This window comes from Pristiophorus japonicus, chromosome 21, assembly GCF_044704955.1.
Source record: "Pristiophorus japonicus isolate sPriJap1 chromosome 21, sPriJap1.hap1, whole genome shotgun sequence".
Lineage (NCBI taxonomy): Eukaryota > Metazoa > Chordata > Chondrichthyes > Pristiophoridae > Pristiophorus > Pristiophorus japonicus.
The window spans coordinates 42,945,277-42,958,279 of record NC_091997.1 but is presented as its reverse complement, the minus strand read 5'-3'; the positions used below and the strand labels follow the sequence as shown (position 1 = coordinate 42,958,279).

The 13,003-nt window shown below is 45.8% G+C and overlaps 1 protein-coding gene across 15 annotated transcripts in view; it reads left to right on the top strand.

The window, feature by feature from the left end:
* LOC139233972 (supervillin-like) overlaps positions 1–13,003 on the top strand; it is a 236,529-nt gene that overhangs the window by 151,374 nt on the left and 72,152 nt on the right. For all 15 annotated transcript variants that reach the window (XM_070864696.1, XM_070864701.1, XM_070864699.1 and 12 more), the window contains one exon: positions 3,318–3,465. In XM_070864696.1, coding sequence (XP_070720797.1) covers positions 3,318–3,465 — 148 coding nt within the window. The remainder of the gene's footprint in view (positions 1–3,317; positions 3,466–13,003) is intronic.

Here is a 13,003-nt window from a genome sequence, read left to right as displayed (position 1 = left end):
ACTCCCTACACACTTTTCACATCTATTGCAACAAGCCACCACTTCAATAAAAGAACAAAAACAGTCCAAAACCTTATATTAAAACTTACCTAATGACGTGTGTGTCCCTTTAAGTGGTGCAGACATCACCACTGTCCGCCTGCTTGGTGCGTAGGATGAGCGTTGGTGATAAGTTGGCGTTGCTCGCCGATTGACATCACCAAGCCGTCATGTTTTCTTTCAGTACGTTACCAGTTGCCGTCAGCGCAAAGGGGGACACGAATATGGCGGCCGTCACGGAACCCACCACCAGCTGGCAAAAGAGCGGCGGCTACCATTTTATCGCCATTTCCAAATGGCGATAAGTAGATGAATTTCTAGCTCATAAAATCTGCTGGGCCGTTTTGCATGGAGCCTCCTGGTGGCCCCTTTAAGGATCACTGGTTAGGCCGCTAAACGTCTGGTGCAAGTGCGCGGCGAGTTCTCCACCCGCTTGTACCTTAAAGTTGTGAGCAGTTGTAGGACCCTGACCAGCATAGTTAAGCGGCCACCCGGGCAAGCTATTTATAGCGCCCATTTATAGTCCCGCCTGAAAATTGCAACAGGCAGGCCTTGCATGTTGAATTGTCCCTTTTAAGATTATGAAAGGGTTTGATAGGGAGTCGTGGAGAAGGTTTTCCCACAGGGGCCATAAATATAAGACAGTCACTAATAAATCCAACAGGGAATTCAGGAGAAACTTCTTTACCCAGAAGGTGGATAGAATGTGGAACTCACTATCACATGGAGCGGCTGAGACAGATAGCACAGATACATTTAAAGGTAAGCTGGATAAGCACATGAGGGAGAAACATATATGTTGGACAGAACGTTCTGTTTCTGTGCTGTAAATACTTTGTAACACTTTGTAATAGGAAAAGACCAGCTGGTGCATCGAGCCTGCCCCAACACTCACGATGGCTGGAGCATTGTTACAGAAGGCTTCCCACCCTCTCTGCAGCCATGCAATCTCCCGGGAGAGGCAAAAAACAAGGAAATAACCAAGAGCCGACTTTTTAAAAATCCTCTGGAAAATGTTTCTCCGACGCTCCAGCAGATCACAAATATTTGTGATGTTTGTCGAATTGAGGTGACACAATTATAAAGACCTCACTGCCTCAACGTGCAGGGTTTAAATGCAGACGGTTTAGTGGAGTGACTGAAGCTGATTAACTCACTCCACGTGGAGGAGAATTATCGTTAAAAGGTTCACCTTGTTGTTAAAGCATTTGTCACCTGGGGAAGGTTTAAGCTCTTGACATTTCTAACTGACCCAGTTGAAGTAATTGTTGATGATTTTGGAAACAGTTGTGATTTCCCAGCGATTTGGATATTAAGGGATATGGGGATAGTGCAGGAAAGTGGAGTTGAGGTAGAAGATCAGCAATGATCTTATTGAATGGCGGAGCAGGCTCAACGGGCCGAATAGCCTACTCCTGCTCCGAATTCTTATGTTCTTAATAGACAGGCTTTCATCCTGCCAAATCCACGTGCTACTTTTCATTCACTTGAGTACACAATGGACAGGATGTCACGAACATCATGCACACCTGCACCTGGGAACCTTAACCGAGACTCCATACATTCTACAGAGTTTGTTTAAGAGGAGTGGCCAGACAAGGGGAATTTTCTGATCACCATAGAGTGTTCACCGTAACTACCTTTGTTGTTGCACGGTAGGAACCTGTTAAGAGCATATGAAAGATCGTCAGTGAGGTGATGTAGAGACATCTAAAGGACGAAGGAATGTGGTATGTACATATACAATGGTGTGTACATACGCATGACCCAATGGCCACAATTTGGGAGGGTCTCCACTTACTGTGTGGAGTAGGAGCCTCTCGCCTGTGAGTACAGTGTAACAGAAGGAACTGGGCTCACTAAAGTCACAGCTGGACTCAAAGGCCCATTCACTTCTAGCCAGGGTCACTTGTGTACACGTGGCATAGGAACAGGAGGAGGCCATTCAGCCCCTCAAGCCTGTTCCGCCATTCAATGCGATCACGGCTGACCTGTATCCTCATTCCATCCCCCGCCTTGGCTCCATATCCCTTAATATCCGTGGCTAGCAAAAATCTTATCCGTCTCAGATTTAAACTTATCAATTGAGCTTGCTTTTTGTTGGAGAGTGTTCCGCATTTCTACCATTCTTTGTGTGAAGAAGCATCTCCTAACTTCTCTCTTGAATGGCCTGGCTCTGATTTTAAAGTTATGTCCACTTGTACTCGACACCCCCTCCGACCCCACGAGTGCAAAAGCTTTCTCTCTATCTTACTGTAATGTATGCACCTGTGAGCATGCGCACAGGTTTGTTGAGATGAGATTGGCTTAGCCAGTCACGTGATGTTCACAAGACTCAATAAAACCCCAGCCAGTAGGGTTCGGGCGATCCACGACGACGCAGGTGGTTGTGAGCCTGGTGGATGAACTGGTAATGTGTAGTGTGGTTGTTAAACCTTTGTTAATAAATCATATGAAGAAAGGCTGGATCGACTAGGCTTATATTCAATGGAATTTAGAAGAATGAGATGGGATCTCATAGAAACATATAAAATTCTGACGGGATTGGACAGGTTACATGCAGGAAGAATGTTCCCGATGTTGGGGAAGTCCAGAACCAGGGGTCACAGTCTAAGGATAAGGGGTAAGCCATTTAGGACTGAGATGAGGAGAAACTTCTTCACTCAGAGAATTGTGAACCTGTGGAATTCTCTACCACAGAATGTTGTTGAGGCCATTCGTTAGATATATTCAAAAGGGAGTTAGGTGTGGCCCTTACGGCTAAAGGGATCAAGGGGTATGGAGAGAAAGCAGGAATGGGGTACTGAAGTTGCATGATCAGCCATGATCATATTGAATGGTGGTGCAGGCTCGAAGGGCTGAATGGCCTACTCCTGCACTGCACCTATTTTCTATGTTTCTATGTTTCTAATTAGTTCTTAATAGCAATGTGTTGCTATGAATTATTAAGCAAAGAACTCATGAAGCAAATATATTACACTTACCTATCAATTCCTTACAAAGTTCAAAAAACCTCAAATCAAAGCACCCCTTTAACCTTCTATATTCCAGGGAATACAAGCCCAGTTTATGCAAACTCTGCTCATAATCTAACCCGCTAACCTTGCGTGACCTGATTGCAAGAGCTTCACTATATCACGGCTGAGGCTCCTCAGTGCTCGGGCAGGTACTTCCTCTGCAGGCGAATTGCTCCCACACCTGTGACTCTAGACAACCCTGTGTTTTCACGTACGTAAGAAAAAATCCCAACCGTGTTGAAATACTTTTTTCTCTGCCAGAGAGCAGCAAGTGACATCGGGGGAAAGGTATCACTGGAGGCAAGAAAACAACTGATTAGTGTGAGCGAGGAGCAGTGGAAGATGAAAGGCCAAGGTGTATTCAACGACTCAACACAGTTCACAGTGGCTGCACGCATGGCAAAGAAAGGTCAGCACCAAATCTCTCCACCTTTATTGATTGCAAGATTAACACTTGCCAACCTAAAAGATTGCTCTTAATTAAAAAAAACAGAAAAGTAGAAGGAACGGTCTCATTTTCTAGCTGCTGGAACATATGTGCCTCGGTTTGTTTTCAAACCTTTCTCTTTCCTTCCATTTATGTTTAACACACGCCCCCCCCGCTCCATGTAGGACGCCAAGCCCAGTTGAAGAGGCATCCTTGCCTCCAAGCCCCTGCAAGTACCTCCCTTGAGGTGGCCACCCCATGGTGCCCAAGGGCGATCAGATCTCATTCTACTGTTGGATGAGACGTTAAACCGAGGCCCTGTCTACCCTTTCAGGTGGATGTAATGAATCCTGTGGCAGTGTTCAAGGAACGACAGGGGACATCGCCCCGATGTTCTGGGCCAATATTCATCCCTCAACCAGCATCAACCAAACAGACTATCTGGTCATTATCTCATTGTTGTTTGTGGGAGCTTGCTGTATGCATATTAGCTTCCGCGTTTCCCACATTACAACAGTGATTAGACTCCAAAAGTATTCTATTGGCTGTACAGTGCTTTGGGATGTCCTGAGTTCTTTTTTGCTTTGTATTGATTGTGAAAAATGGTGGGTTTCTTGGGGATATGAAGTGCGATTCCAGAGCTTTGGGGTGTCCAGAGGTAGTAAAAGGTAATGTATAAATGCAAGTCTTTTTTAAATTTTTCTCTCAGTGCTGCCAACATAGGAGAAAGTGCTGGGAGCAGGGGAAAGAATGAAATGTTTCTAATTTAAAGGGCAGAATATTTCTTTATTCATTCAGGATGTGGGCGATACTGGCAAAGCCCATCCCCAGTTGCCCTTTGGAAGGTGGTGGTGGGTCACCCACTTTGCCATTTCAGGTGGCAGCTCAGCGTCACCGGGCCTTCCCTAAAGGACATTGGTGAACCAATTGGGTTTTTAAACCAATCCCACAACTTCATGGTCACTTTTACTGATGCCAGAATCTGATTTCCAGATTTTTAAAACAATTTGGAATTCAAATTCTCAAACTGCTGTGGTGTGATTATTGACTCACGATTGTCCAGGTCTCTGGATTACTAGTCCAATAACATAACCATTATACTACTGAACATTATGGCAGATTTGATCAGTGAAACAGTGGTATATGTTACTGCATATTCCTTTCTTTACAAATCCGATTTAAGTGTTTTGCCAGACAGCAATGTCCCTAATTGAATTTCTTCCAAATTAAAATTGCCCCTCATTTCTTATGATCCCTGCAGTCAATTTATGTTGGTGTCACTTTCCTTTAAAAGACCCACGCACTCGTTTAAATAAAATTCACTTTTATTGAGAATGACCTTTTTAAAACAAAATCTGTCATCATAGGCAGTCCCTCGGAATCGAGGAAGACTTGCTTGCACTCCTAAAGTGAGTTCTTTGGTGGCTGAAAAGTCCAATACGAGAGACACAGACTCTGTCACAGGTGGGACAGACATTCGTCTGGGGAAGGCGGGGCGGGGGGGGAGGGTGGGACTGATTTGCCGCATGCTCCTTCCGCTGCCTGCGCCTGACCTTTTCAAGCTCGCAGCGTTTAGATTCAAAGAGCTCAACACCCTCCCGGATGCACTTTCTCCACCGAGGGCGGTCTTCGGCCAGGGTCTCCCAGGTGTCAGTGGTGATGTCGCACTTCACCAGGGAGACTTTGAGGGTGTTCTTGTAACGTTTCCGCTGCCCGCCTTTGGCTCAGTTGCCATGAAGGAGCTCCGCGTAGAGCAATTGGTTAGGGAGTCTTGTGTCTGGCATGCGAACTATGTGGCCTGCCCAGCGAGGCTGATCGAGTGTGGTCAGTGCACCAATACTGGGGATGTTAACCTGGGCGAGGACACTGATGTTGGTGTTGCCTTTGATAACCAATATAACCAATATAATGGTGTATTAACTTGCACCACTGGGGATTTCTTTTTTTTATTCGTTCATGGGATGTGGGAGTCGCTGGCGAGGCCAGTGTTTATTACCATCCCTAAACGCTCTTGAGAAGATGGTGGTGAGCCGCCATCTTGAACCGCTGCAAGCTATAAGTGAGTTCATAAAGTTTGTTGTGTAGCCTGTATGCCAAACAATATGGTATATATACTGTATTTTCCTAGGTAGCAAGCGTGACTGCACTTCAGAAGTAATTCATTGATTATAAACTTTGGGCCATCCTGAGAGTGTGAGAAGGGGCTATATAAATATAAGTTATTTTCATTCATTCATAATATCTCGTCAAAGATATTACTTTAGTCCCTATTTGCGCCCCTTCACATTAACGCATTATGGAGAATGATCACAAAACTACATTCCCAGCCTTCGGATTGGCCCCTATGCTATGATGATATTTGTTGATTAAATGTCAATGATCTGTGTTTTTTTAGCTGTTGTTAGCTATAATGCTGTTAAGTCTATTAGAAATAAATCACTGGTTTCAAAGGGTAACGGTCAGTTAAGACTACAAGCGATTAAACACTGGCTGCGTCAGGGGTCAGGGGTTAGTGCTCCCACATGCTGAGCTGGAGTGGTCAAGCTTGGTTTATGCTATAATTAGGGGAATTCCAGTCACAGCACGGTCTCTCAGCAGCTGGCTGAAGATAAGCATGAGCAGGAGTGTCCAGCTGTCCCCTTAGGAATGAGGTTTCACCGTAAGTTGCGCTTTGTTCTGCGCGGCCTGTTTCTTTAACAGCGCGGTCCCTTTAAATTTCTGCCCATGCGCGGGACTGACAATGGAGAGGCCGGTGAGCAGCCTGCACAGGACCTTTCCCATTGCGCAGCTTAGAGGGAACGTTAATTAGGCCCTCCTTATTTGAATATGCCAAGGGCCTGAACATAAGAACACAAGAAATAGGAACAGGAGTAGGCCTTACGGCCCCTCAAGTCTGCTCCGCCACTTTATAAGATCTTGGCTGATCCGATCATGTACTCAGGTCCACTTCCCTGCCCGCTCCACATAATCCCTTATTCCCCTATCGGTTAAGAAACTGTCTATCTCTGTCTTAAATTTATTCAGTGTCCCAGATTCCACAGCTCTCTTGAGGCAGCAAATTCCACACATTTACAACCCTCTGAGAGAAGAAATTTGTCCTCATCTCAGTTTTAAATGGGCGGCCCATTATTCTAAGACTATTCCCTCTAGTTCTAGTCTCCCCCATCAGTGGAAACATTCTCTCCGCATTCACCTTGTCAAGCCCCCTCATAATCTTATACGTTTCGATAAGATCACCTCTCATTCTTCTGAATTTCAATGAGTAGAGGCCCAACCTACTCAACCTTTCCTCATAAGTCAACCCCCTCATCCCTGGAATCAACCGAGTGAATCTTTTCTGAACTGCCTCCAAAGCAAGTACCGTATATACTCGCGTATCCTACGATCTCACGTATCATGCGACCCCTAAATTTTCGTCCCCAAAACATGATTTTATCATATATCTCATGTATCATGCGAGTCACTTTTTTGAGATACCAGATGCCACTAGGCTAGGCTTTCAAACAAGTTTAACAAGTACCCAACACGTAACAAGTACCCTAACACATAACAACGATCGAATACAGACCTTAACAACCGAATCATGAAACATCGAGTGGATTCTGTTGTGAAAGCTGTTCGCGAATCGAACACCGATATAGCAATCATTCCAGCTGGCTTGACTAGCGTCGTTCAGCCACTTGACGTATCCATTAATAAGCCATTTAAAGACAATATAAGAAAGAAATGGAATGACTGGATGATGGAAGGAGAGTAATCATTTACGAAGGGAGGGAATATGAAGGCTCCGGATTTGCCTCTACTGTGTTTGCGGGTAAAAGAAGCATGGGCTGAGATAGATGGAGATTTGATTGTTAAAGCCTCTAATAATGCAGCAAACTTCAGAGGGAGTTGTGGGTGGCGATCTCTAGACCACAGCAAAGATACAGTACAAGTGACAATAGAGGCTGCAATCCAGCCCAAGAGATACCTGCCGAGATTCAGCGTGGATACGGTCTGCTTAACAGCCTAACAGCCTAATCTTGGCCAGCACTTCACACCCGCAAATTTTGTATCTCGCGTATCATGCGACCCCCCCAAATTTAGGTTACAATTTAGGTCTTCAAAAGTCGCATGATACGCGAGTATATACGGTATATCCTTTCGTAAATATGGAAACCAAAACTGCACGCAGTATTCCAGGTGTGGCCTCATCAATACCCTGTATAACTGCTTTTATACTCTATTCCCTTTGCAATAAATACCAAGATTCCATTGGCCTTCCTGATCACTTATTGTACCTGCATACTAACCTTTTGTGTTTCATGCACAAGTATCCCCAGGTCCCTCTGTACTGCGGCACTTTGCAATCTTTCTCCATTTAAATAATAACTTGCTTTTTGATTTTTTTCTGCCAAAGTGCATGACCTCACACTTTCCAACATTACGCTCTATCTGCCAAATTTTTGCACACTCACTTAGCCTGTCTATGTCCTTTTGCAGATTTTCTGTGTCCTCCTCACACATTGCTTTTCCTCCCTTTGTTACAAGAACAGATGCTTTACATGCAAAAGTTCATTTGCATGTAAAGTATCTGTTCTTGTAACAGAAGGCCACATACACTGATTTTTGCTTTCAGTATTTTCATTGTTTGGGAGTCTGCAGTGTGCAAGGCCCCCCCGGCATCTGAAAAATCAAAAACAGGAGCGTGGAACCACGGCGCGGTTTTAAACAGGCGTGGTCCCGGCCTGCAAGACCATCAGCCGGCCAGGACCAATAGAGAGAGCAGCGTGCAGCGGCATACCACAGCTGGAGGGTGACGGCGGCAAAGCCAGGTCGCTGATTGGAGCGTGGGCAGGTACAGCAGGAGCAGCGAGGTCGGGGTGAAGGAGCGGCGAGAGATTGTAGAGGGACGAGATCGGGGCCTAGGGGAGGCATGAGTTCGGGGCCAGAAGAGGCGAGGGCCCAGGGGCAGCACGGGCCAGCCCACACTGCGATATGTGTGTGCACTAGGTCCGTGCAGCAGAGCTGGTCTCCAATCGTCTTGGTTAACCCTTGCCACTGGACCAAGACCGAGCTCTGTCAAGCCCGTGTGGTGGCTGGTGTGCAACGACCACCACATGTTAAAAAAATCCACGCACAGACATCTTCCACCCTTCAACATGTAGTTCGGGATCTGGAATATTAGGTCCTTCATTGAAACACCTGTGAACTCATCCCTTTTCGGTGTGGAAGCAAGTCATCCTCGCTTCGAGGGACTCCCTGTGATGATGATGCTTTTCCTCCCATCTTTGTATCGCCAGCAAACTTGGCTACGTCACACTCGATCCCTTCTTCCCAGTCGTTAATATAGATTGTAAATAGTTGGGGTCCTAGCACTGATCCCTGCAGCACCCCATTAGTTACTGATTGCCAACTCGAGAATGAACCATTTATCCCGACTCTCTGTTTTTTGTTCATTAGCCAATCCTCTATCCATGCTAATATATTACCCCCAACCCTGTGAACTTTTATCTTGTGCAGTAACCTTTTATGTGGCACCTTGTCAGATGCCTTCTGGAAGTCCAAATGCACCACATCCACTGGTTCCCCTTTATCCACCCTGTTCGTTACATCCTCAAAGAATTCCAGCAAATTTGTCAAACATGACTTCCCCTTCATAAATCCATGCTGACTCTGCCTGACCGAATTATGCTTTTCCAAATGTCCAGCTACTGCTTCTTTAATAATGGACTCCAGCATTGTTGTCTCCCTGAAGCCTGGTTCAGGCGCAGGCCCTGGATGCCTCTTTTTCTGTCTTTACCAATATGGTGGGAAGTGCACATCTGGTGCGGAATGTGAATTCGATGTCCACCAAATTGGACGCTACAGCACCAATTTCACGCCTGTAAATTTTCAAACCACATCTGCAGTGTTCCGAGAGTCGCTGTTTTTGAGTTGCAAACTTATTGGTCTTTGAATTGTGTTGAAAGTTGGCTGTCAAATGAGTGAGATTAACTGGAAATGAAACATAACTTAATGGACAGCTGTCCCCTTGAGCAACAGTTGCCAGCGCAGTCTGAGAATCTTTGCTGATCTCAGGACTGATAGTGCCTCTCACCATCACGACTGCTTTAGGCGCAGTGCGACTGAATCATTAAAATGTTTTCTATATTACACTGTCATCGCTGAAGAATTTGTTGACAGAATTTGAAGCTCCTCTATTAACTTTCCTGATCTTGATTTGGGAAATGTATCACAGCCTGATCTGTATAAACTCGGAATGTCTCGGGCACGATCACTGGCCTCTGCTGAGTTGACAGATCTAATTTGGAGTGGAAATCAAAGCAACGACAACAACTGCAACTTGAATTTCTATAGTGTCTTTAATCTAGTCAAAATGCTCCAAGGAGAATAATCAAGACAAAAATTTGCCACATAAGGGGCTATTAGGACAAGTGATCTAAAGCTTGATCAATGCACTAGGTCAAAGCAACACAATTACCTATAAGAACATAAGAATATAAGAAATAGGAGCAGGAGTAGGCCATACGGCCCCTCGAGCCTGCTCCGCCATTTAATACGATCATGGCTGATCCGATCGTGGACTCAGGTCCATTTCTCTGCCCGCTCCCCATAATCCCTTATTCCCTTATCGTTTAAGAAATTGTCTATTTCTGTCTTAAATTTATTCAATGTCCCGGCTTCCACAGCTCTCTGAGGCAGCGAATTCCACTAGGGAAAGGGCATAAATCCACTCCTGTTCCTAACTGCCAAGAAACCTGCCCTGCTATGGGTTATGTGTGTGTGGATATTAGGGTGGAAAATGTTGGGCTTGGCTTTATTACTCTCTGTTTACCACTAACCTACTGCGGCTCAGGTGTCCAGGGCATGTCGGCTGCTGGGGTGAGGTACCAGACCACAGCCAGTGTCCGTAGGAACCGTACCTCAGTAAGGACCATAGAATCTTACAGCACAGAGGGAGGCCTTCCAGTCTATCGCGCTTATGCCGGGTCTTTGAAAGAGCGATCCGATTAGTCCCACTCCCCTGATCTTTACCCATAGTCCGGCATTGGACCCTTCTGCGAGCTACATGTTCAGTATGGTCAGGAGGACGCTGAGCACCTCGAGTCTCGTCGCCGAGAGCATGCAGAAAACAAGCGCAGGTAGTGGAAGGAGCGTGCGGCAAACCTGTCCCACCCACCCTTTCCTTCAACCACTGTCTGTCCCACCTAAGACAGAGGCTGTAATTCCCGTATTGGACTGTACAGTCACCTGAGAACTCACTTTTAGCTTTCGGAGGGACTGCCTATGACGATGATGATGGTCAGGAGAAGGGGAACAAATTTGGGTGCAAAATAAATCCCAGAGAATTTGAATTTGCTTGGAATCAAAAAAAGAATTGACTTAAGTACAGGACATCATCAGGGTGCAACTATAGTAAAAACAGGCAGCTTGCAGGAATGTTGCTAGGCATGTCCGAGATGTGTAGATTACATTTGAATTTTATGCGGAAGAGTGAATAAAACCATCTTACAGATGACAATCTGATAATGTATCGTGTATGTGAGTGGGGGTGGGGACATGGTAAAAGGAGGTGGGACCTTTTTAATCTCGGGAGGAATTTACATCAATAAGTTCAAGTCTCGACTAGAAATCCCAACCAGTCCTTGTTTGGTTGGCTTGATCAGGGCCAGGTTCAGGTTTGGAATCGAATGGAATTCTCTGTTCTGTGAGAAATCCCAACCCAGACCAACAAAACACTTGGAGCTGATCCAGGTCTGCAAAAAGTGCAGAGTAAAACCTGGGGGATGGGTGTGGGGGGGAACGGAGAGAGAGACCGGAATTTTCCGGGGTGTCAGCGGGCAGGATCGATGGCAGGTCGGGTGGGAAAGTGCTTTTTATTGCCGGGGTCCCGCTGTCAACCCATCGCAACATGCCTTTCCTAATGTCGGGTGTGTCAGCACTTCGCAATGGCGGGAGACCCAATTAAACTCATTGTAATGTACATACCAGACCCTGAACAGGTTTTCTACATTGCTGTTTGTGGGAGCTTGCTGTGCGCAAATTGGCTGCCGCGTTTCCTACATTACAACAGTCACTTTACTCCAAAAGTAGTTCATCAGCTGTAAAGCGCTTTGAGACGTCCAGTGGTCATGAAAGGTGCTATGTAAATCCAAATCTTTCTTTCTTTCTTTCTTTCTTTCTTTCTTTCTTTCTTTCTTTCTTTCTTTCTTTCTTTCTTTCTTTCTTTCTTTCTTTCTTTCTTTCTTTCTTTCTCTCTTTCTCTTTTTTTTCTTTCTCTATCTTTTTCTTTCTGTCTCTCTTCCTTTCTGTCTTTCTCTCTCTTCATGGCCACGGGAACCACACTGTTCGGTGACCACGTCAGTCAACCTCAGGCGGGAGTTCAGTGGCCATTGCTCCAGCTGATTACTTGAAAGCTTCAAATGTACAGTGTAAGCTCCCACTTGACAGTTTATCACTTTCCATCAACATGGGTGCCTTTATACTGTCTCACTTTGGCCCTCTGAATCCGACCTTGGTCAGCCCCAACACCAGCAGCATCAGGCACACCGGCAGCACCAACAACAACACCAACCTTCTCCGCAATACCCTGATGCTGCACAGGACACAGGGCATCAGCACCCGACCACATTGCTGCCCGGAATGCCAGTGATGGCCTTACCATGGCCAGATTTACTTCACTTGACCCTGTACACCCTGGCTACCACATGATGCACCAGGTTGGCACCATCCCACATAAAGATCATAATGCATCCCTACCATAATCAAGCCGTTCCTTTCACACTCACCGCCATTGCAGGGGGTACCGTTATGTCTCACTATTCACTGCACTCACTAAGCCACTTCTAAAGGGTCACACAAATCTGTCCAAGATCAGAAAGAGTTGAAAATAAAGGTTTCAATGTTTGACACCACATTAATAGAAACATTACATAAACATTGGATAAAACACCCAAGTGTTGTTAGTTGGTATGATTGCACTAGGATGAGGGTGAGTGTGAGGGGTGGCTAGTGAGATGGGGATGTGATAATTTGGATAGAGAAGAATAGGTGGGAGTGCAAAGTAAGTTGATGTGAGTAAGGTTGAGCAAGGTTAGGGTAGGGAAGGCAGAGTGATGGGGATGTGACAAGAGGCACAGCAGGATGAGGTGGAGTGTGGCTTTGTACTAATGTTTCGTGATCTACTGAGATCATTGAAATGTCTGCATTCAGGTACCCCTGACCACATACCTGCTTGTGCCCTCCTCTGCAATATGCAACCAGGCTGTTTTGGTCTCCTGGAAAGGTACTTCCACCCATAGGGAGGGAAGAGGACCTCCATGGTTGCTGTGACACCCTCCATAAGCATAAGCAGCCCTTTATCTCTGTGATTGTAGTGATTGTCAGTGTTTTCAGCACATCAATGCTATAGAACACTTACAGCACAAATGTCAAACGTAAGTTAGCCATGGTCCCGTTAAGGAAACTAGCTGATGACCTGTCATGAATGACGTCACCAGACCTGCTTCCTTTAATTGGGCCGGGAAACACGCTGGGC